Source organism: Anolis sagrei, chromosome 6 (genome assembly GCF_037176765.1).
Source record: "Anolis sagrei isolate rAnoSag1 chromosome 6, rAnoSag1.mat, whole genome shotgun sequence".
NCBI classification, from domain to species: Eukaryota; Metazoa; Chordata; class Lepidosauria; order Squamata; family Dactyloidae; genus Anolis; species Anolis sagrei.
Window position 1 is genome coordinate 11,845,240 of NC_090026.1, and position 23,890 is coordinate 11,869,129.

Here is a 23,890-nt window from a genome sequence, read left to right on the forward strand (position 1 = left end):
TTGTCTCTTCTAGGACGCGTCGAACGTTCATCCTCAGCCAATGGGCGGTATTGCCGACCAATCAGCACGCTCGCTTTCAAAACGTTAGCCAATCAGAGGAGAGGAGGGCAACGTGCTGCAGAATCAACTTCCTGGTGATATAGAAATCTGAGAGGAATACTTTTACTAGATCTGGATTGTTGTTACCTTGCCATCGAGTTGGTTTCATGGATTAGGAACCTTCGAAGGTACATCTGTTTTAATTAATGCAGTTTGACACTATTTTAGCTGCCTGGGTTCAATGCCATGGGATTATGGGAGTTGTAGTTTGCCATGGGATTATGGGAGTTGTAGTTTGCCATGGGATTATGGGAGTTGTAGTTTGCCATGGGAGTATGGGAGTTCTAGTTTGCCATGGGAGTATGGGAGTTCTAGTTTGCCATGGGAGTATGGGAGTTATAGTTTGCCATGGGAGTATGGGAGTTGTAGTTTGCCATGAGATTATGGGAGTTGTAGTTTGCCATGGGAGTATGGGAGTTGTAGTTTGCCATGGGAGTATGGGAGTTGTAGTTTGCCATGGGATTATGGGAGTTGTAGTTTGCCATGGGATTATGGGAGTTCTAGTTTGCCATGGGAGTATGGGAGTTATAGTTTGCCATGGGAGTATGGGAGTTCTAGTTTGCCATGGGATTATGGGAGTTGTAGTTTGCCATGGGATTATGGGAGTTGTAGTTTGTGGCGGCAAAAAAAGCCAATGGGATTTTGGCCTGCATTAATAGGAGCATAGTGTCTAGATCTAGGGAAGTCATGCTACCCCTCTATTCCACCTTGGTTAGACCACACCTGGAATATTGTGTCCAATTCAAGAGACATATTGACAAGCTGGAATGTGTCCAGAGGAGGGTGACTAAAATGATCAAGGGTCTGGAGAACAAGCCCTATGAGGAGCGGCTTAAGTAGCTGGGCATGTTTAGCCTGAAGAAAAGAAGGCTGAGAGGAGATATGATAGCCATGTATAAATATGTGAGAGGAAGCCACAGGGAGGAGGGAGCAAGCTTGTTTTCTGCCACCCTGGAGACTAGGACAAGGAACAATGGCTTCAAACTGCAAGAAAGGAGATTCCATCTGAACATGAGGAAGAACTTCCTGATTGTGAGAGCCGTTCAGCAGTGGAACTCTCTGTCCCGGAGTGTGATGGAGGCTCCTTCTTCGGAAGCTTTTAAACAGGCTGGATGGCCATCTGTCAGGGATGCTTTGAATGCATTATTCCTGCTTCTTGGCAGGGGGTTGGACTGGATGGCCCATGAGGTCTCTTCCAACTCTATGATTCTATTATACCTGGAGAGCCAACGTTTGCGCATGCCTGGTATATACACTAGTTGTTAATAGGACTTGTGTTTGTATCAGCTTTTGTACATTTTTAGTACCATTTGGAGTAATCTCTTGTCTTCTCTTTTCCCAAGAAGCCTGATGGAGCCCGGCTGCAAGCGCCGCAGAACGGCAGAGCCCACCGATTCGTGGGAAGCACTGCCGGTTCTTTCAGAGCAGGAATCCCGAGGAGTCACGCTGATGCCGGTTTATGCCGCTCCCGTCCTGGATAAGAAAGAGGCCTGCCGGCTAGTGAAGGAAGTCTCTGCAGTCTACCCACTGGGCGACTACCCTCACTTGAAGCGCATCCGTGCCTGCATTTCTCCAAATAGCCCACACCCGTTGGAAATGATTGTGTGCCTTGCAAATGCTAAAGAAGAGCCGGAGGGCTTGCGGACTCTCTCCGAGCTCTTCCCCAGTGGGCAAGTGGACCTGTGCGGCTTAGGACAACCTTTCTTAGCCTTGGTTCCTGATCACCCACCTTTGACACGGCCACAGTATGAGGAAGCCGCGTCTCACTGGCCCGTCTCTTTCCACGAGAACAAACGCATCACGCAAGCCATCAGCGGGAGCCTCTTCACTCCTTTGGAGAAGGCTGCTATGCAAGACCACATGGAGTTGGCCATCCAAGCGGCACAACAAGGGGCAAAGCGAGGCATGAGGCCGGTGGGCGCGGTGGTGGTTGACCCATCCTCCGGCAAGGTTTTGGCCGTAGGACACGATTGCCGGGATGGCCTCAACCCGTTGCTCCACGCCGCCATGGTTTGCATCGACCTCGTGGCCCACAGCCAAGGAGGGGGTGCCTACTGTTACAAGGACTACCCCGCTTGCATTTTCCATCAACAGGACCACCAGTCTGATCATTCTTCCCCTTCCACCAATGGACTCCCTTATATCTGCACCGGCTACGATATGTACTTGACGCGGGAGCCCTGTGCAATGTGTGCCATGTCCTTAGTACATTCGCGCATTGAGCGGGTTTTCTATGGGGTGCCGTCCCCCCATGGAGCCCTGGGGACCATGTTGCACATCCACAGCCGCAGAGACCTCAACCACCGCTACGAGGTCTTCCGGGGCGTGTTGGAAGGACGGTGCCGGAGCTTGATGCAGGAATCGGCAAGAGACAACACATGAAGCGGGGAATAACTCCTTTATGTGGTTTCTTTGTACTTTTTAAATAAATAAATAAATAAATAAAAAGTTACATTATTTTTTAAGAAGGCTTACATGTGTTGGGGATCTTTGAGAGTCTGGATGTTTTGATAGTGGTGCATCACATAGCGTACATTTATTATACCACAGTACATAATAGTTAATGAGGGACTATATATATTGCAGAAACTAGTGCATACATATGGTCTTATATTTTGGGATTTGGTTGGTAAATGCAATGGGGAATGGTCTGGTTCAGAGTTCCAGTCATCCAAGAATGGTATTTTATTTATCATCTCAGAATAAAATTGAGAATACAGTTATAATGCATTTAAAAACCCCACAAACAATGTTAAAAACTTGGCATTATACTACATTTCCTTTGACTAGAAGCTGGCCACTTTGAGTGCCTTTGATGCTGCTATGAGAAGGTCCTTCATTGTGCATGTTGCAGGGCTGAGATTGCATTGTTATAAGTGGTCGGTGGTTTGCTTTTCTCCACACTCGCATATCATGGACTCCACTTGGCAGCCACATTTCTTAAGATTGGCTCTGCATCTCCTGGTGCCAAAGCATTGCCTTTCAAGTTGCCCAGTTTTTTTTGTGCCCAAGAGGGAGTTTCTTATCTGGTATCAGGTTCCGGGTTTTGACCTGCCACTTTTGGACTCTCGCTTGCTGAGGTCCACTTAAATACACTTAAATAAATATTATAACAGAATTAAAATGTACATTAAAACAATCAAAACATTTAAAAACAATACAATTCAGAGTTAATCACATAACCCACGAGCATAATCCAGGTCGTTCCAATGGTCATTGCACATTGTTCAAAATCTTTCTATTGCACAAGTTCACTAAAGGCTTCACAAAGCCAAATTTTTCACAAATTTTCACTCTCTTGGGGTAGGTCAGGAGGGAGGGGGCTGATCTAACATTGCTGGGGAGGGAGTTCCAGAGCCAAGGGACCACTACTGAGAAGGCCCTGTCTCTTATCTCTGCCGATTGTGCCTGCGAGGGAGGTGGGACCGAGAGCAGGGCCTCCCCAGATGATGTAAGGAATGAATGTGTGAATGCATGAAGAAGGGCAGAAGAAAACTATTGACTTCCATCAATGCCTATCACATAATCTGCCTGTGCATGTTTCTCTTCTTCTACCATTTGTTTCACTTGCAGAAGCTCTCTTTCTGCCTCCTGATTTTCTGGGCAGGTAAAGTCTGTCAACATCACTACACAGGTGTAATGAGTAGTGGACTGTCATCAGTTTTCTTGTTTTTCTGTCCAGATCATCCAACTCTGCTTGCGTCCAGTTCACAATTCCAGCAGTGTTTCTAATGACAGGGATGGCCCAGGTGTCGATAGCCTTGATTGTATTTCTACCATTTAATTTGCTCTTCAAAACCTTTCTGACTTTTTGGACATATTATTATTATTATTATCCCACTATTCTCCCTTAAACAAAATTCAAATAATGCAGGTGAATAATGCATGCAGATCCCAGTAGGGTGGCCTTTTGCAGCTGGCAGCTGGTAATCTTGTCAGAGCTGATTGTATTTAAGTCCAGGCCAAGGTCTTTAGGCACATTTATTATTATTATTATTATTATTATTATTATTATTATTATTATTACTATTACTATTATCCCACTATTCTCCCATTATTATTATTATTATTATTATTATTATTATTTTATCCTACTGTTCTCCCAATATTATTATTATACTGCTATTCTCCCTTAAACAAAATTCAAATAATGCCCGTGAATAATGTGTGCTGATCCATATAGGGTGGCCTTTTGCCGCTGGCAGATGGTAATCTTGTCAGTGCTGATTGTATTTAAGTCCAGGCCAAGGTCTTTAGGCACAATTATTATTATTATTATTATTATTATTATTATTATTATCCCGCTATTCTCCCATTGTTATTATTATTATTATCCCACTATTCTTGTCAGCACTGATTATATTAAATCCAGGGCAAGGTCTTTAGGCACAATTATTATTCCACTATTCTCCTATTATTATTATTATTATTATCATCATCATCATCATCATCCTGCTATTCTCCCATTATTATTATTATTATTATTATTATTATTATTATTATTATTATCATCATCATCATCCCACTATTCTTGTCAGCGCTGATTGTATTTAAGTCCAGGCCAAGGTCTTTAGGCACATTTATTATTATTATTATTATTATTATTATTATCATCCCACTATTCTATTATTATTATTATTATTATTATTATTATTATTATTATTATTAGCCTGCTATTCTCCCAGTATTATTGTTATTATTATTATTATTATTATTATTATTATCATCCCGCTATTCTCCCATTATTATTATTATTATTATTATTAATTATCCCACTATTCTTGTCAGCACTGATTGTATTTAAGTCCAGGCCAAGGTCTTTAGGCACATTTATTATTATTATTATTATTATTAGTAGTAGTAGTAGTAGTAGTATTATCATCATCATCATCATCCTGCTATTCTCGTATTATTATTATTATTATTATTATTATTATTATCATCATCATCATCATCGTCATCCTGCTGTTCTCCCTTACACAAAATTCAAATAATGCAGGTGAATAATGCATGCAATACCCAGTAGGGTGGCCTTTTGCAGCTGGTAGATGGTAATCTTGTCAGCGCTGATTGTATTTAAGTCCAGGTCAAGATCTTTAGGCAAATTTATTGTTGTTGTTATTATTATTATTATTATCCCACTATCCTCCCTTTGTGATCCAAAAGAGGATCACAACATTAAAAACAATGTAATTTTAAATCCACAACATACAAATATTCAAATGGAAAGGAAAATTTAAAAACAAATCAGTTAAAAATCATATAAAACTTTTAATATAATTAAAACATTGTGCATCCCACATCACCACCAACATCCTTGCCTATAAAAGATATTAAATACCTTATGTAGTGCTGCAGATGTATAGAATGGATAGCAGTAGATCCATAGGAATGTACTGCAAGGGAGATAGTAAAGGACATCTAATCACCTCTCAACAAAAGTTTGCTCCAGGCAATGTGAGGCCATTATATGCTAATCAAGGTGGTCAGTTGAAACATTCACACCTAGCTCCAGCAGACAAGAGCGCTTTGTCCCACCCTGGCCATTCCACAGATATATAAACCCTTTTTCCTAGTTCCAACAGACCTCACTACCTCTGAGGATGCTTGCCATAGATGCAGGTGAAACGTCAGGAGAGAATGCCTGTAGCCCATGGCCATATAGCGTGAAAAAACCTACAAAAACCCAGTGATTCCAGCCATATTTATTTTATTTCTCGTGTCAGGGCAGCCAGTCAGTTATATTACATTTCTAACAGAACAAAGCAAACAAACAGAGAAAATACAAAATGTGTGAGTTTGGTAGTTGATTAAATGTCCTTTGACCAGTATCTGGCCACTTGGAGTGCTTCTGGTGTTGCTGCAAGAAGGTCCTCCATTGTGCAAGTGGCAGGGCTCAGGTTGCATTGCAGCAGGTGGTCAGTGGTTTGCTCTTCTCCACATTCACATGTTGAGGATTCCACTTTGTGGCCCCATTTCTGAAGGTTGGCTCTGCATCTTGTGATGCCAGAACGCAGTCTGTTCAGCGCCTTCCAATTTGCCCAGTCTTCTGTGTGCCCAGGGAGGAGTCTCTCATTTGGTATCAGCCATTGATTGAGGTTCTGGGTTTGAGCCTGCCACTTTTGGACTCTCGCTTGCTGAGGTGTTCCAGCGAGTGTCTCTGTAGATCTTAGAAAACTATTTCTTGATTTAAGTCGTTGACTTCCTGGCTGATACCCAAACAAGGGATGAGCTGGAGATGTCTCTGCCTTGGTCCTTTTACTATTGGCTGCTACTTCCCGGCGGATGTCAGGTGGTGCAATACCGGCTAAGCAGTGTAGTTTCTCCAGTGGTGTAGGGCGCAGACACCCCGTGATAATGCAGCATGTCTCATTAAGAGCCACATCTACTGTTTTAGTGTGGTGAGATGTGTTCCACACTGGGTATGCGTACTCAGCAGCAGAGTAGCATAGCGCAAGGGCAGATGTCTTCACTGTGTCTGGTTGTGATCCCCAGGTTGTGCCAGTCAGTTTTTGTGTGATATTATTTCTAGTGCCCACTTTTTGCTTGATGTTCAGGCAGTGCTTCTTGTAGATCAGAGCACGGTCCAGAGTGACTCCCAGGTATTTGAGTGCGCTGCAATGCTCCAGTGGGATTCCTTCCCAGGAAATCCTCAGAGCTCGGGATGCTTGTCTGTTCTTAAGGTGAAAGGCACATGTCTGTGTTTTAGATGGATTAGGGATCAGCTGGTTTTCCCTGTAATAGGCAGTAAGAGCACCTAGAGCTTTGGAGAGCCTTTTTCAACCATCTCAAAGCTCCCTGCTTGAGCGGTAATGGCCTGCCACTTTTGGACTCTCGCTTGCTGAGGTGTTCCAGCGAGTGTCTCTGTAGATCTTAGAAAACTATGTCTGGACTTAAGTCGTTGACGTGCTGGCTGATACCCAAACAAGGGATGAGCTGGAGCTGTCTCATATATTGCTGCAGATGCATAGGATGCATAGCAATGGATGCATAGGCATGTCCAGCAAGGGGAAAAAGCATACAGCAGAGTGGCGCAGCGGAAGCGTGCTGGGCCCATAACCCAGAGGTCGATGGATCGAAACCATCCTCTGCTAGTTTCTATTTTCCTTCCTTCTTTGTAATTGCAATATAATTTTTTTAAAAAAATATTCCACTACTTAATATCTAAACTGATTCAAACTCATTTGTATTATCACAAGAATTATTTTGTATCAAAGCTTGAAACATTGATACAAAATATTTGGATACAATGCTACTTTGTTTACAAGGCACATGGTGCAAACTAACCCAGAGCTGAGTTGTTCCTAACCATTGAGGAATTGAGCCATATTCTGAGCTGTATGTCATTGCAATTACTGAAACATTGTGTTGGTGTCACTTTGGGACTTCTAAAATGTATATTTAAGACGAAAGAGATATTTTTTTGCAATTTAGGAGGGAAAAAAAATTAATCCGCCCGAACAGGGACTTGAACCCTGGACCCTCAGATTAAAAGTCTGATGCTCTACCGACTGAGCTATCCGGGCTCTTGGACGCTGCTTTGCAAGAAGGAGTATAGTGTTGACATAATGCTTCCTGCTCAACGCTGTTGTTTGCTTTTCCTTTACAGATTGCAATATTTTACTCCGAATTGGACATAGCTTGCAGGTAATGTAAACAGAATGAATATTAATTAGAGATACTTGATATGCAAAGTGATTTTTTTAATAAACATTCTCAATAATAGTGGCAGAACCAGCAGCATTTTCCCCAAGTGTCAGGATGGCCGAGCGGTCTAAGGCGCTGCGTTCAGGTCGCAGTCTCCCCTGGAGGCGTGGGTTCGAATCCCACTTCTGACAATATATTTTCCCAATATTCCTGGTGGTGGAAAAAAAAAGGAAGATGTAGTTCATGTAAGCACCCGAATGCCCAATTGTATCTTCACTTTTGGCACAAGTTCTCTAGTGCTGATTTTTTGTCCATTCATTCTACACAATGAATAGACATCTAATCACTTCTCAACAAAAGATTGCTCCAGGCACTTCCAGGCCATCAAATGCTAACCAAGGTGGTCTCATGGTGCCAAAGCATTGCCTTTCAAGTCACCCAGACTTCTGCGTGCCCAGGAGGGAGTTTCTTATCTGGTATCAGGTTCTGGGTTTTGACCTGCCACTTTTGGACTCTCGCTTGCTGAGGTCCACTTAAATACACTTAAATAAATATTATAATAGAATTAAAATGTACATTAAAACAATCAAAACATTTAAAAACAATACAATTCAGAGTTAAATAAACACCTAACCCACGAGCGTAATCCAGACCGTTCCAATGGTCGTTGCACATTGTTCAAAATCTTTCTATTTCACAAGTTAACTAAAGGCTTCACAAAGCCAAATTTTTCACAAATTTTCACTCTCTTGGGGTAGGTCAGGATGGAGGGGGCTGATCTAACATTGCTGGGGAGGGAGTTCCAGAGCCAAGGGACCACTACTGAGAAGGCCCTGTCTCTTATCTCCGCCAATTGTGCCTGCGAGGGAGGTGGGACCACTACTGAGAAGACCCTGTCTCTTATCTCCGCATTCACACCTAGCTCCAACAGAGGGAAAACAATCAGGGACATCCAGGCACTTCCGGGCCATCAAATGCTAACCAAGGTGGTCAGCTGAAACATTCACACCTAGCTCCAACAGAGGGAAAACAATCAGTGACATCTAATCACCTCTCAACAAAAGATTGCTTCAGGCACTTCCAGGCCATCAAATGCTAACCAAGGTGGTCAGCTGAAACATTCACACCTAGCTCCAACAGAGGGGAAACAATCAGGGACATCTAATCATCTCTCAACAAAAGATTGCTTCAGGCACTGCCAGCCCTTCAAATGCTCATCAATGTGGTCAGCTGAAACATTCACACCCAGCTCCAACAGAGGGAAAACAATCAGGGACATCTAATCACCTCTCAACAAAAGATTGCTCCAGGCACTTCCAGGCCATCAAATGCTAACCAAGGTGGTCAGCTGAAACATTCATACCTAGCTCCAACAGAGGGGAAACAATCAGGGACATCTAATCATCTCTCAACAAAAGATTGCTTCAGGCACTGCCAGCCCTTCAAATGCTCATCAATGTGGTCAGCTGAAACATTCACACCCAGATCCAACAGAGGGAAAACAATCAGGGACATCTAATCACCTCTCAACAAATGATTGCTCCAGGCACTTCCAGGCCATCGAATGCTCATCAAGGTGGTCAGCTGAAACATTCACACCCAGCTCCAACAGAGGGAAAACAATCAGGGACATCTAATCACCTCTCAACAAATGATTGCTCCAGGCACTTCCAGGCTATCAAATGCTAACCAAGGTGGTCAGCTGAAACATTCACACCTAGCTCCAACAGAGGGAAAACAATCAGGGACATCTAATCACCTCTCAACAAAAGATTGCTCCAGGCACTGCCAGGCTATCAAATGCTAATCAAGGCGGTCAGCTGAAACATTCACACCTAGCTCCAACAGACAAGAGTTCTTTGTCCCACCCTGGTCATTCTACACAATGTAGAATGAATGCAGATTGACTGCCATGTCTCATGCCTGTGGAATCCTGGGAGTTGTGGTTTTATATAAAGGTCTTTGGCCTTGTATTGTCGAAGGCTTTCATGGGGGGAATCACTGGGTTGTTGTAGGTTCCCCCCCCCCCCCGGGCTATATGGCCATGTTCTAGAGGCATTTTCTCCTGACGTTTCGCCTGCATCTATGGCAGAGCTAGTGAGGTCTGTTGGAACTAGGAAAAAAGGTTTATATATCTGTGGAATGACCAGGGTGGGACAAAGGACTGGAGCTAGGTATGAGTGTTTCAACTGACCACCTTGATTAGCATTTGATGGCTTGGAAGTGCCTGGAGCAATCCTTTGTTGAGAGGTGATTAGTTGAGAGGTGATTAGATGTCCCAAATTGTTTTCCCTCTGTTGGTGCTAGGTGTGAATGTTTCAACTGACCACCTTGATTAGCATTTGATAGCCTGGCAGTGCCTGGAGCAATCTTTTGTTGAGAGGTGATTAGATGTCCCTGATTGTTTTCCCTCTGTTGGAGCTAAGTGTGAATGTTTCAGCTGAACACCTTGATTAGCATTTGATGGCCTGGCAGTTCACAGAGAAGCCATTGAAATCCACCTGCATGTGGACAATTTCAACAGAAAGGAGGAAACTATGAAAATGAACAAAATCTGGCTAACAGTATTAAAAAAAACTCTAAAATTACCACAGCACAACAGCAGAGGGAAAACAATCAGGGACATCTAATCACCTCTCAACAAAAGATTCCCCCAGGCACTGCCAAGCCATCAAATGCTAATTAAGGTGGTCAGTTGAAACATTCACACCTAGCTCCAACAGAGGGAAAACAATCAGGGACATCTAATCACCTCTCAACAAAAGATTCCCCCAGGCACTGCCAGGCCATCAAATGCCAATCAAGGTGGTCAGCTGAAACATTCACACCTAGCTCCAACAGACAAGAATCCTTTGTCCCACTCTGGTCATTCCACAGATATATAAATCCCTTTTCCTAGTTCCAACAGACCTCACTACCTCTGAGGATGCTTGCCATAGATGCAGGCGAAACGTCAGGAGAAAATGCCTCTAGAACATGGCCATATAGCCCAGGAAAAAAAAACCCTACAACAACCCAGTCTTCGGCCTTCTTTGCCAAAGAGGGGCCTGGGACCTCACCAAACTACAAATCCCAGGATTCCATAGCATTGAGTCATGGTAATCAACGTGCTGTCAATGGGCCTATTAATATTAAAGAGACCGGGTCACTTAGACAGCCATATTACAGGGTTGCTGTAAGTTTTTCGGGCTGTAAGGTCATGTTCCAGAAGCATTCTCTCCTGACGTTTCTCTTAATATTATATCCCATTATTTTAGTGCTGTAACACTACCCTCTGACAGTCACTCTTTCGATTACAGTGAAAACCAACCCCTAAAAGGCGGTGCTCTCAAGCGGCCGGTTAGCTCAGTTGGTTAGAGCGTGGTGCTAATAACGCCAAGGTCGCGGGTTCGATCCCCGTACGGGCCAAGTGTTGTTTTTTTAATTTTTTTTATTATTTACTAGCCGTCCCCTGCCACGCGTTGCTGTGGCCCACATGGGGGTTATGTGTGGGAGGTTTGGCCCAATTCTATCGTTGGTGGCGTTCAGAATGCTCTGTGATTGTAGGTGAACTATATATCCCAGCAACTGCAACTCCCAAAAGTCAAGATTCTATTTTTCCCAAAACTCCACCAGTGTGCACATTTGGGCATATTGAGTATTCGTGTAGAGTTTGGTCCAGATCCATCATTGTTTGAGTGCACAGTGATCTCTGGATGTAGGTGAACTACAACTCCAAAACCAAAGGACACTGCCCGCCAAACCCTTCCAGTATTTTCTGTTGGTCATGGGAGAACTGTGTGCCAAGTTTGGTCCAATTCCATCGTTGGTGGAGTACAGAATGCTCTTTGATTGTAGGTGAACTATAAATCCCAGCAACTACAACTCCCAAAGGACAAGATCATTTCTTTTGAGCGGAGGACATACATTGGGTTGTTAGGTGCCTTGTGTCCAAATTTGGTGTCAATTTGTACAGTGGTTTTTGAGTTCTGTTAATCCCACAAACAAACATTACATTTTCCTGACTGTGAGAGCCGTTCAGCAGTGGAACTCTCTGCCCCAGGATGTGGCGGAGGCTCCTTCTTTGGAAGCTTTTAAAGAGAGGCTGGATGGCCATCTGTCGGGGGTGCTTTGAATGCAATATTCCTGCCTCTTGGCCAAATAGTGTTGCTGAATGGCCCAGTCCTACTATATGATTCTATCTATAGTACAAGCTGAGATTTTTCAAGCCAGGTTTCCCAAGTGCCTTCTTAGCGCAGTAGGCAGCGCGTCAGTCTCATAATCTGAAGGTCCTGAGTTCGAGCCTCAGAGAGGGCAGAATTTTTTTTTCATGTTCTCAATGGCTCCCATTTCATCCCCATGCCTATATCATAGTGATGCAACCAGCTCTTTCAAGGACCACGTGGTGGCTCTTAAAAGAGCCTTTGGGTCTGTTTAGGGACTCCATTGGGATCCTATTTAGAGCTGGTGTACTTGGTGACGGCCTTGGTGCCCTCGGAGACCGCGTGCTTGGCCAGCTCCCCGGGAAGCAGGAGGCGGACGGCGGTCTGGATCTCGCGAGAAGTGATGGTGGAGCGCTTGTTGTAGTGCGCCAGGCGGGAGGCCTCACCAGCGATGCGCTCGAAGATGTCGTTGACGAAGGAGTTCATGATGCTCATGGCCTTGGAGGAGATGCCAGTGTCAGGGTGGACCTGCTTCAGCACCTTGTAGACGTAGATGGAGTAGCTCTCCTTGCGGCTCTTTCTGCGCTTCTTGTCGCCCTTCTTCTGGGTCTTTGTGATCGCCTTCTTAGAGCCCTTCTTGGGCACAGGCGCTGATTTCGCTGGTTCAGGCATCCTCTCAAACAGCAACCAACTCTGTCAAAACCAAACTCCTCACTGAGCGGTGCTGGACTGCGCCCTACTATTTATAAGGACCCGTATGCAAATGAAGGAGCGAAACCCCTTCTTGCTATTGGCTCCCCAGCGGTTATGACATCACAACATTCCAAATGAGACTCTTCAGGCGCGCTTCTGCTTCTAACTCATTGTTCCCTCATGCAAATCAGGGATTGAAACCTCTTGGTCGCTATTGGCTCTTAGCGGCGGGCCCGTATGCAAATGAGGGAGCGAAACCGCTTTTCGCTATTGGCTCGCAGCGGTGCTGACATCACAACATTCAAAATTAGACTCTTCAGGCGCGCTTTTGCTTCTACTCATCGTTCCCTCGTTTATTTATTTATTTTTATTTATTTACGACATTTATATGCCGCCCTTCTCACCCTGAAGGGACTCAGAGCGGCTTACAAGATATATTATACACACACACACACACACTATATATTATATTAGCATAGTACAATATCAGTATTGAATATTACTATATTGTACTATACCATCATGTTGTAATATTATTAGTAATATTACATGTAATCTCAATATATAATTATACTATCATATCATTATATTGCATTACATTATAATATTATACTATATATATATACGATATATTATATTATTAGCATAGCACAATATCAGTATTAAATATTACTATATTTTACTATACCATTATGTTATAATATTAATATATCATTATATAGCATTACATTATAATATATTATATGTATATACAATATATATTAGTAGCATAGCACAATATCAGTATTAAATATTACTATATTGTACTATTCCATGTTGTAATATTATTAGTAATATTGCATGTAATATCAATATATAATTATAATATCATATTATATTGCATTACATTATACTATATGTATATAAAATATATTGTATTATTAGCATATCACAATAACAGTATTAAATATTACTATATTGTACTATACCATTATGTTATAATATTATTAGTAATATTACATGTAATGTAAATATATAATTATAATATCATATCATTATATTGCATTACATTATAATATTATAATATGTATATACAATACGTTATATTATTAGCTTAGCACAATGTCAGTATTAAATATTACTATATTTTACTATACCATTATGTAATATTATTAGTGATATTACATGTAATATAAATATATAATTATATATCATTATATTGCATTACATTATAATATTATATTATATGTATATACAATATATTATATTATTAGCATAGCACACTATCAGTATTAAATATTACTATATTGTACTATACCATCATGTTGTAATATTATTAGTAATATTACATGTAATATAAATATATAATTATAATATCATATCATTATATTGCATTATATTATATTATATGTATATACAATATATTATATTATTAGCATAGCACAATATAGGTATTAAATATTACTATACTTTACTATACCATTATGTTGTAATATTATTAGTAATATTAAATGTAATATAAATATATAATTATAATATTATATTATTATAAGTATCATGTAGTACATTATAATATTATAAATATTATATGCATATACAATATATTATATTACATTAAATTATTATATATATGTCGTTCAATATATATTATAATATATATGCATTTTAAGGCCATTGTAATATTATATGTATATACAATATATTATATTGTATATAGATATAATATTACAATGGGCTTTAAATGCACATATATTATAATATATATTGTGTATGTAACCAGCTCTGTGGCATGATACATGGAGCTGATTTAAGTTAATGCAAGCTCAGGCCAGTTCATACAGCCTTGAAATGCATATATATATATAGATAGATAGATAGATAGATAGATAGAACTAATATAATATGTTAGTTCTATCTATCTATCTATTAGGCCTGAGCAATGCATGGTTCTAAATGGTTCTAAAATACTTACAAAACTAAAGTTCTGGTGGTGAAAATTTCAGAACTCTAACAAAACTTAGTAATTAGTATTTCATTATTGACAATTTTTATGACAGAACCAATTAGGAACTGCCATTTATAATGACATTTTGAGAGTTTTGTTAGAGTTTTGAAATTTTCACCACCAGAACTTTAGTTTTGTAAGTACTTTAGAATCATTTAGAACCATGCATTGCCCAGGCCTACTATCTATCTATCTATCTATCTATCTATCTATCTATCTATCTATCTGTCTATCTATCTATGCATTTGAAGGCTGTGTGAACTGGCCTGAGTTTGCATTAACTTAAATCAGCTCCATGTATCATGCCACAGAGCTGATTACACACACACACTTTCCAAGGTTGTAATTTTTGGTTGTGCCCCCTCAGTCTGCTTGGTTTTTGCAGAATCCTTCAATGGAACTCTGTTTTGCCTAATAGTTCATTGACTTACATTAGTCCTCATCTGGAGCATACCATGCAAATCAGGGATTGAAACTTCTTGGTTGCTATTGGCTCTTAGCGGCGTTGACGTCACAACATTCCAAATTCAATTTTCCCCGCCACTGGCGACGGCTTCTCCTATTGGCTGCCTTCACAATCACCCTCCGTCATTGGCTAGCTTGCTGATTGGAGCTCGGGTTGTGAAAGCAGACCAATCAAAACGCGCGGTTACGAAACCAAGAGAAAGTATATAAACGAAGGGAAGGCGCGGGATTTTTCAGACTCGTTCTCGAACCTTTTCTGAACATAGTGTGTTATTTGAGTTCTGCTTAGTCTCAACACTATGTCTGGACGCGGCAAGCAAGGAGGCAAAGCCAGAGCCAAGGCAAAGACCCGATCTTCCAGAGCCGGGCTGCAGTTCCCCGTGGGCCGTGTGCACCGTCTCCTCCGGAAGGGCAACTACGCCGAGCGGGTGGGAGCCGGGGCGCCGGTCTACCTGGCGGCCGTGCTGGAGTACCTGACGGCTGAGATCCTGGAGTTGGCGGGAAACGCGGCCCGGGACAACAAGAAGACCCGCATCATCCCTCGCCACTTGCAGCTGGCCATCCGCAACGACGAGGAGCTCAACAAGCTGCTGGGCAGAGTCACCATCGCCCAGGGAGGCGTCCTGCCCAACATCCAGGCCGTGCTCCTCCCCAAGAAGACCGAGAGCCACAAGGCCAAAGGGAAGTAAACCAAGCCCTCTTGGTCTCTCTCCAGGAAAAAAACAGAACCCAAAGGCTCTTTTAAGAGCCACCCACACATTCAGAGAAAGAGCTTGGATCATCACACTGACCATACTGCAATTTCTTTTAAAGTGTCATATTTTTCTGGTTGCTTTAGAGTTCCAGTTGCTTGAGTTCTGGTTAATTGGGAGTATTAAACCAACCTTTGCAAATGTATTTATGACATTTATATGCTGCCCTTCTCACCCCAAAGGAGACTCAGCGGCTTACAAGGTATATATTACATATAACATATTGTATTAGCATAGTACAATATCAGCAGTGAACATTGCGATATTGCACCATACCACTATATCATAATATTATTACATCTATATAAATAAAAATATAATGTTTCTTGGGATTAACAACTCAAAAACCACTGGGGGAATAATAATAATAATAATAATAATAATAATAATAACAACACTTTATTTGTACCCCACTACCATCTCCCCAAGGGACTCGGTGCGGCTTACATGAGGCCAAGCCGAAATACAACAATTCAAGCAACAAACAACAATACAAGTAATTAAAATACTTGTATTGACATCAAATTAGGACACAAGACACCTATCTGGCCAATGAGTGACCATCACTCATAAAAACCCTGAAAAACACAGCAGAAGGGACTTAAAATGCCCCCAAAAGCTAAATGACAATACAGAAAAAAGGAAGAAAGAGGGAGGGAAGGGAAGGGAAAAAGAAAGACAGAAAAGAAAGCGGGAGGGAAAGAAATAAGGAAAGGGAGAAGGAAGGAAAGAGGTAGAGAAGGAAGGAAGGGAGAGAAAGAAAAGGGGATGGAAGGAGAGAAGGAAAGAAAAAAGGGAAAGAAAGAAGGAAAGGGAGTGAAGGAAGGGGGAAGATGTAGAGAAAGAGGGAGGGAAGGAGAGAGAAGGAAGAAAAGAGACAGAAGAGAAAGAAAAAGGGGGAAGGAAGGAAAGAGAAGGAAGGAAGAAGAGAAGGAAAGACGGGAAGGAAGGAAAGAGGGAGTGAAGGAAGGAGGGAAAAAAGGAGAGAAAGAGGGAATGTGGCCACAGCAACGCATGGCGGGTACAGCTAGTGTAATATAAATATATAATTATAATATGTTATTATATTGCATTACATTATAATATCATATGTATGTATATATATATGAAATATTATTAGAATAGCACAAGAGGCAAGCTGGAACTGTCCTCTGGCCCCCTCTCTCTTCACTCTGGCCCAGATGGGTTTCCTCCAGCTGATGGCATTCTCATTGAGATATGTATGCATATTGAGATACTCCTAGTTAAAAGCAGCATGCAGACATTGGTATATCAATGTATGGTCGGAATCACTAGGTTGCTATGTTTTCTACCTCTGCCATAAATGTGGGTGAAACGTCAGGAGAGAATGCTTCTAGAACATGGCTGTATAGCCCGGAAAACACACAACCCATTGGTATATCGGCTTGTAGCTGGCACAATGCAACATAGTTACTTAAAAAACTATTCCTTTGGATTAGGTTTCTTTGTTTCCTCATGTTCCTTATTGGTAGCACTATCCCTTTCAAAAGAGATCTGGGGAAAAAAAAGGAAAGCCGAGAGCGGCGGTGATTGGCTCAGCCTTTGCAGCGCGGAAGTTTTGAAAAAACCATCCAGCCAATCAGGAGGCGGCGCGGGAATTTTGAAACACACTTCCAGCCAATCAGGAGCCAGCACGGGAATTCTGCAGAAAAGGACCCGGAAGGGTCTTGCTTTCATTGACTTCTTAAAGAAATACAACACAATACAGAAAAGACTTGATTTTCTCTCAAATACATGACATTGCCTTCTCACCCAGCGTTTTAAGCTTTTAATTCTTGCTACTGGCCCTGCCCACTGTGACTGATTTATTTTCTGTGTTTAATTGTGACTTTATATTGTTTGTGTATTTTTATCTTTTATTTTATTGTCGTTGTGTGTTGTCATTAGCATTGCTGTGCTGAATTGTAGGGTTTGGCCTCCATGTCCCCATGGGGAGATGGTGGCGGGGTATAAATAAAGATTATTATTATTATTATTAAATAATTACAATTAAATAATTAAATAATTACAATTAACTACACTGTTGCTGCTGGCTTTAATTAGTTTAAATTATTTAAATTATTTAAAATAATTACAATTAATACACTCTTGCTGCTGGCTTTAATTAATTTAAGTTATCTAATTAAATGATTAAATAATTACAATTAAATACACTTGCTACTGGCTTTAATTTATTTAAATTATTTATTTAATTAAATAATTACAATTAAATACACTGTTGCTGCTGGCTTTAATTAATTTAAATTATTTAATTAATTGATTGATTAAATGTTTACAATTAAATACACTGCTGCTGCTGGCTTTAATTAATTTAGATTATTTAAATTATTTAATTAATTAAATGATCAAATAATTAAAATTAAATACACTGTTGCTGCTGGCTTTAATTAATTTAAATTATTTAATTAACTAATTATTTAATTAAATAATTTTAATTAAATACACTGTTGCTGGTGGCTTTAATTAATTTAAATTGTTTAAATTATTTAATTAAATAAATAATTAAACAATTACAATTAAATACACTTGCTGCTGGCTTTAATTAATTTAAATTATTTAATTATTTATTTAATTAAATGATTACAATTGAATACACTTGCTGCTGCTGTTGCTGCTGGCTTTAATTAATTAATTTAAATTAATTAATTAATTACAATTAAATACACTGTTGCTGCTGGCTTTTAAGACCCCTTTTAACAATTCTTATGTATGCTAACTACAATGTAGCTGCAAATTTTTAATCCAATTTCTTTGTATTGCTTTCTTACCATGAAAAAACTTCAAAAAAGAAGAAATTCCCATTGAATTAGGAGACTTGATTACCCCTAAATACGACACACATGGAAAAAAATAGAAATTTTTATTTATATATATATATATATATATATATATATATATATATATATATATATATATATATATATATATATATATATAATGACAATACAGAATAAAATAATATAAAATGGAACAATTCTATTAGGAAAGCAAAATTCGCAATTGCAACACAAGTGCCTTCTTAGCGCAGTAGGCAGCGCGTCAGTCTCATAATCTGAAGGTCCTGAGTTCGAGCCTCAGAGAGGGCATGTTCTTTTGTTTTGAATTTATATGCTAGAATAGGGTTATTAAGCATTTTAAATACATTTTGTTAATATTCTACAAGGTAAACTTTTTGGGGATTTCATTTTTGCGTGAAAGAAATATATATATATTCCAGGTATGTAGGAAAGTTTTGCAAGCTTAGGTTGCAGTAGCCCGGCTAGCTCAGTCGGTAGAGCATGAGACTCTTAATCTCAGGGTCGTGGGTTCGAGCCCCACGTTGGGCGAAAAATATATTTTTTTAATTTCTTGTAAATTATCTCAAGTCACGTCATATCGAAAGCTGAGCATTCTTTAGTCTTGTTTATTCAACGCTTAAAGCTTATTTCCAGGATATATTATCTTTACTGCTGTTTATATAGCAATATGAGCTGTGCTCCATCATTTTTTCAGCCTTGTAGAAATGTAAACAAGGTAGGATCAAGACTAAAATATATTTAAAATATGGAATATTATTTTGAGAGGAAAAAAAAATTTTTTAGCAGAGGATGGTTTCGATCCATCGACCTCTGGGTTATGGGCCCAGCACGCTTCCGCTGCGCCACTCTGCTGACTGGCAGAATGCTGCAAAACCTCCACCTAAAAGCATTGCTCAGGTTTGACGCTTTCATTCATTCCTTGGGAGACATGACGTCACACAGTCCATTCATCAGTTCTAGTCCATAGAAGGGAAATAATCCAGCCTCATCCCATCAGGACACTTTTAATATTTTAATTAACCAAGCTGGATTCTGTACCTTGACGTCCAAATCATTACTATAATACCAAACTAAAATTATTATTCTTCCTTCAACTTTTATTGATCAGCATGAAGACCTTAAAACAATGGTGTATTAATTACTGTATTATTTTTAAAAAAGGAAAGCAGGCATTTGATTCATTACAGACTGATTAACACTCCTAATAATAATAATAATGATAATTTTCCTAATAACAAGAACAATAATAATAATTTTCTATTGATTTATCATTTCTCCTTTCATCAGAGGCTGATTAACACTTAACAACAATTTTCCTAATAATAATAATAATAATAATAATTCTATGACTTTTCATTGGATGCTGTATATATTGATTTATTATTTCCCCTTTTGCCAGAGGCTGATTAACACTCCTAAAAATAACAATAATAATAATTTTCCTAATAATAACAATAACAACAATAATTTTCCTAATAATACAATAATAATAATTTTCTGACTTTTCATTGGTTGCTGTATATATTGACTTATTATTTCCCCTTTCATCAGAGGCTGATTAACACTCCTAATAATAACAATAACAATAATTTTCCTAATAATAACAGTAAGAATAATAATATTTTTTTGACTTTTCATTGGATGCTGTATATATTGATTTATCATTTCTCTTTTCATCAGAGGCTGATTAACACTCCTAATAATAATAATTTTCCTAATAACAATAATATTTTTTTGACTTTTCATTGGATGCTGTATATATTGATTTATCATTTCCCCTTTCATCAGAGGCTGATTAACACTCCTAATAATAATAACAATATTTTTCCTAATAATAATAACCATAATTTTCTGACTTTTCATTGGATACTGTATATATTGATTTAAGGTCTTTAGCCTTCTCTGTCATGGAGTATTGGTACCTCATCAAACTACAGCTTCCACAATCCCATAACATTGAGCCACTGTTGATAATGTGTTAAACTACATTTGTTCCACAGGTATGAGAAAACTTGGGCCCTCCAGGTGTTTTGGACTCCAACTCCCACCATTCCTAACAGCCTCAGGCTCCTTCTTTGCCCCCTCAGCTGTTTAAGCGGCTGAGGGGGAAAAGGAAGGGGCCTGAGGCTGTTGGGAATGGTGGGAGTTGGAGTCCAAAAGCAAGGGGCCTGAGGCTGTTAGGAATTGTGGGAGACAGTTGGGGTCCAAAAGGAAGCGGCCTGAGGCTGTTAGGAGTTGTGGGAGTTGGAGTCCAAAAGGAAGTGGCCTGAGGCTGTTAGGAATTGTGGGAGTTGGAGTCTAAAAGGAAGGGGCCTGAGGCTGTTAGGAATTGTGGGAGTTGGAGTCCAAAAAGAAGCGGCCTGAGGCTGCTAGGAATTGTGGGAGTTGGAATCTAAAAGGAAGGGGCCTGAGGCTGTTAGGAACTGTGGGAGTCCAAAAGGAAGGGGCCTGAGGCTGTTAGGAATGGTGGGTGTTGGAGTCCAAAAGGAAAGGGCCTGAGTCCAAAAGCAAGTGGCCTGAGGGTGTCAGGAATTGTGGGAGTTGGAGTCTAAAAGGAAGGGGCCTGAGGCTGTTAGGAATTGTGGGAGTTGGAGTCCAAAAGGAAGGTGCCTGAGGCTGTTAGGAATAGTGGGAGTTGGAGTCCAAAAGGAAGTGACCTGTGGTTGTTAGGAATTGTGGGAGTTGGAGTCCAAAAGGAAGGGGCCCGAATCCATTGGAAAAAAGTTGATTGATCTGCAAAAACGTTATTTTTGCGGGAAATCCTGCAGCATATTTTGCTCTAGTTTTTCCATGACTATCTCATAGACCAATTAAACCTAGTTTGTGGTAATCAAAAAAAAAAGTTTCTGGAGTAGAACAAGTACTTTCAAAATAAGTACTGCACAATTAAACAGGAAATAACACTTTCAAACAAAGAACAGAAAAAAAAAATCAATTTGTTTGCATAGTGTAATCATAACAATAATTATCATAGTCACTTTCTGAGAAATACATTCTTAAGGTTACTGATTCTGGGTAGATTTTTCGCCAGGCAGGTTTTGTAGGAATGTCTTCCGATTGCCCCTCCTTTGTTTAGGAAGGATTTCGAAAGTGTCATTTAGCTGTCATCACCAGTCAGAGAGACTGAGAAAAGCAGGGAGAGCCCGGTAGCATGCCGTGATCGTATAGTGGTTAGTACTCTGCGTTGTGGCCGCAGCAACCTCGGTTCGAATCCGAGTCACGGCAGAATTGGGGCGAGCTTCCTTTTTGGGAGTATATTGACCCAGGATATACAGATGCCACTCCATTTTATCCCCTTTCTCTTTAACTCCCCCACACTGTGGCAATTCTGTATTATATTTTAACACATTTGTGCATGGACTCTATACATTGACATATAGGGTTTTGTGTGTGTGTGTGTGTGTGAGGAGCGACTTGAGAAAGTGCAAGTTGCTTCTGGTGTGAGCTAATTGGCTGCCTGCAAGGATGTTGCCCAGGGGACGCCTGGATGTTTTGATGTTTTACCATCTTTGTGGGAGGCTTCTCTCATGTCCCCGCACAGGGAGCTGGAGCTGACAGAGGGAGCTCATCCACGCTCTCCCCATATTCGAGCCTCCGACCTGTCAGTCTTCAGTCCTGCCGGAACAAGGGTTTAATCCATTGCACTACCATAGGTCACTGATGTGGACAGTTGAGAATTTTGGATTTTCAAAAAAATTAATTATTATTTAGGCAAATTAATACAACACATACAAATGAACAAACTAACAAAGAAAAATAACGTTAAAATACTTTTCCTAGAATAAAAGAAAACATGTTACTACTACATTCAAACCAACAGAAAACATTAACTACATACACTCTACTCAGGCATGGGCAAACTTTGGCCCTCCAGATGTTTTGGCCCTACCGGCTGCTAGGAATTGTGGGAGTTGAAGTCCAAAACACCTGAAGCTTGCCCATGCCCGCTCTCCTTATCTGATCGGAGGGCTTTGCATTCTCTGTCTAATGGTTATACTCTATCAATTTTCTATACCTATTATATGAAAAAGAACCATTGATACATCATTTCCTCCACATAATAACACTCTTCAAGTCCCAAAACACAGGAGTTTTTGTCCCTCGGTGGCACCGCGGGTTAAACCGCTGAGCTGCTGAACTTGCTGACCAAAAGGTCTGCGGTTTGAATCCAGGGAGTGGGGTGAGCTCCCTCTGTTAGCCCCAGCTTCTGCCAACCTAGCAGTTCGAAAACATGCAAATATGAGTAGAATCATAGAATTGTAGAATCATAGAGTTGGAATAGACCTCATGGACCATCCAGTCCAACCCCCTGACAAGAAGGAGGAATATTGCATTCAAATCACCCCTGACAGATGGCCATCCAGCCTCTGTTTAAAAGTTTCCAAAGGAGGAGCCTCCACCAAACCCCGGGGCAGAGAGTTCCACTGCTAAATGGCTATCACAGAGTAGATCAATAGGTACTGCTTTGGTGGGATCGTAACAGCACTCCATGCCGTCATGCTGGCCACATGGCCTTGGAGACGTCTATGGACAATGCTGGCTCTTTGGCTTAGAAATGGAGATGCTTACCACCCCTCAAGAGTCGGACACGACTAGACTTAATGTCAGGGGGAAATCTTTACCTTTAGTCCCAAAAACCAGTGATGGAGGTTTAACTCTGTCTTTGCTGGAGGAATCCAATGAATTGGCCCAAGTCTTTCTTAAACTTAGATAAGAGATCTTTCTCTCCTTGATCAACATAGTAAGTTTATCAATTTCTGCAAGTTCACTTATTTTCATAAGCGAATCAGCTTGTGTCGAAATCATTGAATCTTTCCATCATCGAGTATAGATAATTCATGCTGCCGTTGTCATGTATACTAGCAATAAACTTCCACATTTTCTATCGAGATGATCCTCTAACATCTCAAGCAGATAGAGTTAATAATAATAGTAATAATAACTTCATTGGGTTGTTGTGGGTTTTTTCGGGCTATATGGCCATGGTCTAGAGGCATTCTCTCCTGATGTTTCGCCTGCATCTATGGCAAGCATCCTCAGAGATAGTGAGGTGACCTCACTACCTCTGAGGATGCTTGCCACAGATGCAGGTGAAACATCAGGAGAGATTGCCTCTAGACCATGGCCATATAGCCCGAAAAAAACTACTACAACCCAGTGATTCCGGCCATGAAAGCCTTCGACAATAACTTTATTCTTATATCCTGCCTCTATCTCCCTGAAGGGACTCGGGGTGGCTTCCACATGGGAGAAAATGTCCACAGAACATCAAAGCAAAAACATCAAAGC

General features: G+C 40.4%; 3 protein-coding genes and 9 non-coding genes across 12 annotated transcripts; 9 read left to right on the top strand and 3 right to left on the bottom strand.

The window, feature by feature from the left end:
* The first annotated feature begins 5 nt into the window (after positions 1-5).
* ADAT3 (adenosine deaminase tRNA specific 3) lies at positions 6-2,498 on the top strand. The gene is made up of 2 exons (XM_060780098.2): positions 6-227; positions 1,443-2,498. Exon 2 carries the CDS (start codon positions 1,450-1,452, stop codon positions 2,479-2,481), a length of 1,032 nt encoding a protein of 343 aa, XP_060636081.2. The 5' UTR covers positions 6-227; positions 1,443-1,449; the 3' UTR covers positions 2,482-2,498.
* Positions 2,499-7,121: 4,623 nt separating this feature from the next.
* Positions 7,122-7,193, top strand: TRNAM-CAU (transfer RNA methionine (anticodon CAU)). Its single transcript has one exon. It is a non-coding gene; the product is annotated as a tRNA-Met (tRNA).
* Positions 7,194-7,552: 359 nt separating this feature from the next.
* TRNAK-UUU (transfer RNA lysine (anticodon UUU)) lies at positions 7,553-7,625 on the bottom strand. Its single transcript has one exon. It is a non-coding gene; the product is annotated as a tRNA-Lys (tRNA).
* Positions 7,626-7,854: 229 nt separating this feature from the next.
* Positions 7,855-7,937, top strand: TRNAL-CAG (transfer RNA leucine (anticodon CAG)). The gene has a single exon. It is a non-coding gene; the product is annotated as a tRNA-Leu (tRNA).
* A 3,143-nt stretch (positions 7,938-11,080) lies between these two features.
* TRNAI-AAU (transfer RNA isoleucine (anticodon AAU)) lies at positions 11,081-11,154 on the top strand. Its single transcript has one exon. It is a non-coding gene; the product is annotated as a tRNA-Ile (tRNA).
* Positions 11,155-11,969: 815 nt separating this feature from the next.
* Positions 11,970-12,042, top strand: TRNAM-CAU (transfer RNA methionine (anticodon CAU)). The gene has a single exon. It is a non-coding gene; the product is annotated as a tRNA-Met (tRNA).
* A 55-nt stretch (positions 12,043-12,097) lies between these two features.
* LOC132777688 (histone H2B 5-like) lies at positions 12,098-12,574 on the bottom strand. The gene has a single exon (XM_060780103.2). The coding sequence runs from the start codon at positions 12,558-12,560 to the stop codon at positions 12,180-12,182; it is 381 nt and encodes a 126-aa protein (XP_060636086.1). The 5' UTR covers positions 12,561-12,574; the 3' UTR covers positions 12,098-12,179.
* A 2,711-nt stretch (positions 12,575-15,285) lies between these two features.
* Positions 15,286-15,889, top strand: LOC132777687 (histone H2A type 1-E). The gene has a single exon (XM_060780102.2). The coding sequence runs from the start codon at positions 15,330-15,332 to the stop codon at positions 15,717-15,719; it is 390 nt and encodes a 129-aa protein (XP_060636085.2). The 5' UTR covers positions 15,286-15,329; the 3' UTR covers positions 15,720-15,889.
* Positions 15,890-18,816: 2,927 nt separating this feature from the next.
* On the top strand, positions 18,817-18,889 carry TRNAM-CAU (transfer RNA methionine (anticodon CAU)). The gene has a single exon. It is a non-coding gene; the product is annotated as a tRNA-Met (tRNA).
* Positions 18,890-19,056: 167 nt separating this feature from the next.
* TRNAK-CUU (transfer RNA lysine (anticodon CUU)) lies at positions 19,057-19,129 on the top strand. The gene has a single exon. It is a non-coding gene; the product is annotated as a tRNA-Lys (tRNA).
* Positions 19,130-19,381: 252 nt separating this feature from the next.
* Positions 19,382-19,453, bottom strand: TRNAM-CAU (transfer RNA methionine (anticodon CAU)). The gene has a single exon. It is a non-coding gene; the product is annotated as a tRNA-Met (tRNA).
* Positions 19,454-21,754: 2,301 nt separating this feature from the next.
* On the top strand, positions 21,755-21,826 carry TRNAH-GUG (transfer RNA histidin (anticodon GUG)). Its single transcript has one exon. It is a non-coding gene; the product is annotated as a tRNA-His (tRNA).
* Positions 21,827-23,890: the final 2,064 nt, after the last annotated feature.